Here is a 5000-nt window from a genome sequence, read left to right as displayed (position 1 = left end):
GTTTCTTCTTTTATTCTATGGACCGCTATATTGGTGGCGTTGAAAAACCAAAATAAATCGTATAGAAGCATGAAAGAAATGAAGAAGAAGAAGAAGAAGAAGATGAAGAAGAAATAGAAGAAGATGAGGAAGAGGAAGAGGTGAAAGAGGAGGGAAATGGCCGGTCGACGAACCCGTGGATTCTCGTGGCACGAAGAGTCCTTTTCGGTCCCACTTCGATATTTCCGACGACGGCGCCTGGCCCAACGTGACTCGATTGTCTCGCATCTTTCTTTCTTTCTTTCGTTCTTTCTTTCCTTTTTTTTTTTTCTTTTCTTTTCTTTTCTTTTCTTCTCTCTTTTTTTTCTTTTTTTCTTTTTTTTTTTTCATCTTATTATTCTTTACCGCGAGAACGCGTTTGATCTTTTCAACATGCGGATAATTACTACCTCCATCTTTCCTAACATTTTATCAACTTCTTCTTGAGAATTATTTAATAATCTAGACGACATCTCGATGATCATCCTACGAAAATCTTTATTTAATTTTTATCTCCTCGATCGAACCTTTTACTTCTTACGATATTCTTTATTTTTTTCATTTTATAATTGTAATAATAATAATAATAATAATGATAATAATAATAATAATAATAATAATAATAATAATAATAATAATAATAATAATAATAATAATAGTAATAATAATAATTTGTCGTTCTTTTTTTTTCTTTTTTTTTTTTAGCGATGTTTTTTTAAATGAAAAATAAAATTTCTTTTTTTCCTTTTTGTTTGTTTGTTTTTTTTTTTTTTTTTCTTTTCTCTTCTTTTTCATAACAATTATCTATCAAGTCGACATTGAAATATTAGAAAATAATATTCGACATTTATTATCTCTTATAATCAAATTTTTGCTCGTATCTTTTGTAAACGCAAAGTAAAATGAAATTTTAGAAATATATATAAAACATATCCAAATACGTTGGTATTGTGGAATTAAATTTTATAAAAGAAAAATTTGATTAATTCACGTAAATTGTTTTTTTTTTTTTTTTTTTTTTTTCTATCAAAAGTTATATAAAAATAAGAATTGTTCAAGAATATCCTTCAAATTTTAATTTCATTAGATCAATCGATTTAAAAAAGAAAAATTTCAAAGAATCGAATTAATTTAGAGAAAAGAGAGAGAGAGAGAGAGAGAGAGAGAGAGAGAGAGAGAGAGAGAGAGAGAGAGAGAGAGAGAGAGAGAGAGAAAGAGTGAGGGGGAAGAGGGTGCGGGAAAAAGAAAGAGAGAGAGAGAGAGAGAGAGAGAAGGGAATGAGTATCTCGACGTGACTGACTCCAACGACAGCGAAGTCAAGTTCATGACTCTCTCATCATTGTCTCCGTGGTTGAATGATAATGATAATACAACCGATGATTCTTATTATTAGCGAAGAATTCTAGCGAACGATTCCGGTAGTAATAAGTCTGACGTTTCAACGTCACGACTACTTTGCGTTCGAACGATTGCTTTTCTATTCAATCCATTTCCATTGCTCGAATTTCATTGCACGTTTAGAATCCGGCTTACGTGACTGCTAACTCGACGACAAACTGCTCGCGTTCCGCAAATTCCGTTTGAACTTATCCACCGTTAGATTTCATGCCTGACAAGTAGGAAAGATAACTTTTATATAAGCTTATATATATATATATATTTTTTTTTTTTTTTATACTCTTTGACCATTCTTTTATTTTTACGAGTTTACAGGTAACTGGTTATGGATGAACGAATAAAATTTTTTTGAATTTACATCAAAATTTTATAATCAAAATTTAAGATAGATCTTAAAGATTTGTTGTTTTTTTTTTTTTTTTTTTTTTTTTTTCATGGTTAAAAATAAAAATTATCATTGGTCTAAATCGATTAAGAATAAGATTGTAAATATAATAATTTAATAAGTTTACTATATTTAAATATATAATTTATACACGTATATATATATATATTGTATATATTTTTCATATAAATTAATATAACATATTTAATATAAAATATTTAATGTAAATATATGAGAAATTGTAATTTTTCAATGGTTTATTATTTTACGATAAAAAATGAATAAGTATTACTTGAAAGATATTTTTAATATGACCTTTATGATATTTAATATCGTTTAGATGAAATAGGGTAGTATAGGAATAGGATGGAACGAGAAAGGGTAGTATGGAAAAATAATAAAAAAGGACTGAATAAGATCGAACAAAATCGAAAAGAAATTAAAAAGCTTTAAATATAATAGAATAGAATCGGATAGGATCAAATAAAATCGGAAAAGATAGAATAGGATTGTATAAGACTAAAAAGGATAGAACAAAAATTGAATAGTATCGAGTAAAATCAAATAAGATCTTGTTTGATTCTTTTCGAATTTACTTAATTCTATTCTACATTTTTTTTTTTTCGATTCTATTTGAATCTATTTGAGTCTTATTCTATCCTTTTTAATCTTATCAATTCTTTTCGATCATATTCGATCTTATTCTGAATTTGTAAGATAAAAACAATTTTAGGGTAAAACAATTTTTCAAACAAAAAACATTTATTTATTTATTTATTTATTTATTTATTTATTTATCTTTGTTTTTGTTTTTCGTAAAATAAGATTTTACAACAATTATAGATTTTTCTTTAAATAACTTAAGCTAACCTTGAGATAATGTTTAAAGTGACATTAGAAATAAATAATGCACTTTTTAAACAATTTTTACTTTTTAATAATGTACACAAATATCTCCATTGTATTTACCATCCATAGATCGTGCGAAAATGGCGAATAATGGATCACAAGCTACAACGATTTAATTGATCCTTCGATCCAGGCCTATACCGTTATATTAATTTTATAGAGAACGCTCGGTGTTCGCGACTAAACGAATTAGCTTCGCATTAGCGCGTTCTGACCAACGTGAGATTAATGCTCGTCCTTCTAATTAATATCGAAGTAGAAATTACGCGTCTGAGCTTATCGTAAACCCTATAATCCATGATTTGTTTATGTGGATATTTTTAAGAAAAAAAATGAGTAAAAAGAAAAACATACTACTTATTAAGTAAATAATATAGCGGGAATATAAGTGCAAACATTTTTGCAAAATTTAAAAAAAAAAAAAAAAGAAAAATTTAATTGCTCTATTCAACTACAAATTACATTTATTAATGTCTTGTAATTATGTAATTACACACACATATACACACATGCGCGCGCGCGCGCACATATATATATATATATATACACTAATTAAAAAGTAATAAAAACTAATGATTTTGATTGAATAAGATTATTTATAAAATTATTATTATTATTATTTCCTTTTTGTCATTTACAGCAACCGCGACGATAGCGAGCACTGTGCAAATCGAGTGTGCGAGCGAATCGATAATCGTACATATTTCGACCGAGGGTAAAACCGATTTCCACGGTTTGGTTTATCCAAGGGGTTTGTCGAAAAATAGTTCCTGCCTGCAGGAATACAGGAGTCAACCCTCACCGATAACATACAATCTGCCTTTGAGATCCTGCAACACGATGCCTACCGAATTGGTGAGTTTCTTTTTGTTTTACATTATTTTCTTGTACATCATACATGATACCATCCATTAGTTTATTTCATTAAAAAAAAAAAAAAAAAAAAAAAAAAAAAAATCTTTTAATCTTATAATCTATATGTTTATCTTCTTCCAAGTAATTTAACAAATAATACTAAAATAAAGAGAAGATGATAGATATCTATAGAAAAAAATGAATTAAAAAAGAAAAAGAGAAAAAAAAATAGAAAAAAAATAATTCGAAGTTTTATAGATCCATTATATTAATATTCCAGTTAATTTATAAAAGATACAATGAGACAAGATATACGAAAATACGAAAAGTAAGACACTTTATTATAAAAACTTTTTTTTTCTCTCTTTTTTTCTTTTTTTTTTTTTTTTTTTCTTTTTTCAAGAAATACCATAATCGTAATTGTTTATACAATAATTCTACACTGAGCCTCATTCAATCTCCCTCACTATGACAGGACAAATTTAATCAAATTTGTCTTGAATTCAAACTTTATACAACGTAGGTACATATATTTATTAACTTATTATCGAGTTATTAATAAACGTGAAAAAAGGAATAATGAAAAATATTAATTTTTGAAGATTTAATTGAAACAAAATTCAAGATACGATGTTACGTATGTACATAGATAATATACATACGTTACTTTGAGCTTGACAAAATTTAAACTTATACGACTTAGGTAAATATTTGCTTACTTATTATTCGAATTATCTCTCATTTATTAACGCGAGAAAAAATATATTCAAATAAGATATTAATTTTTGATGATTTAATTCAAACGAATTTTGAAATATAATACGTATGTGTATATATATATATATATATACGAATGAATATACACATAGGACTTTGAGCGTGACGAAGCTTAACGATCGTTCGTGCTTGTACGTACTCGCTCGAGGCGACTTGAAAAAAGCTCGCCGAGGCGTGAATACACGCGTGAGTACATGCTGAGAGGAGACTCGATAGAGGTAAAAGAGAAGAGGACGAAGAAGAAGAAGAAGAAGAGGAAGAAGAAGAAGAAGAAGACGAAGAGATTGCGGAGAAGGACGAGTATAGTGGGAGAAGGACATGCCAAAGAGAAGGAAGTAGAAGAGAAGAAGAAGAAGAAGAAGAAGAGGAGGATAGTGAAGAGTGAGGAAGAAGGGGTTTGGAGGGAAGAAGAAGAAGCAGGAGGAGGAGGAGGAGGAGGAGGGCAAGTTCGTGTAACGAAGGAATCGTGTGTCGAGGCGAGAGATCGCTTCCTCGCCATACCATAACTGGACCGTTATGTGACCGGACTCGCAGCCTTCTTCTTACGAGGATCGCACGAGTAAGAGAATGAGAGAGAAAGAGAGAGAGAGAGAGGTGGGAGGCAGGAGGAGAAAGATAGGGAGGGAAAGGGAAGATATAGATGCATATACACGTGTAT

At 29.1% G+C, this 5000-nt stretch overlaps 1 protein-coding gene across 1 annotated transcript in view; it reads left to right on the top strand.

The window, feature by feature from the left end:
- LOC124957549 (cuticlin-4) overlaps window positions 1–5000 on the top strand; it is a 73382-nt gene that overhangs the window by 37865 nt on the left and 30517 nt on the right. Inside the window, exon 4 of the mRNA XM_047514567.1 lies at window positions 3351–3565. Within this exon, the coding sequence (XP_047370523.1) occupies window positions 3351–3565 (215 nt within the window). The remainder of the gene's footprint in view (window positions 1–3350; window positions 3566–5000) is intronic.

This window comes from Vespa velutina, chromosome 1, assembly GCF_912470025.1.
Source record: "Vespa velutina chromosome 1, iVesVel2.1, whole genome shotgun sequence".
Lineage (NCBI taxonomy): Eukaryota > Metazoa > Arthropoda > Insecta > Hymenoptera > Vespidae > Vespa > Vespa velutina.
The sequence above is the reverse complement of the archived record's forward strand: the minus strand, read 5'-3'. Positions and strand labels throughout refer to the sequence as shown.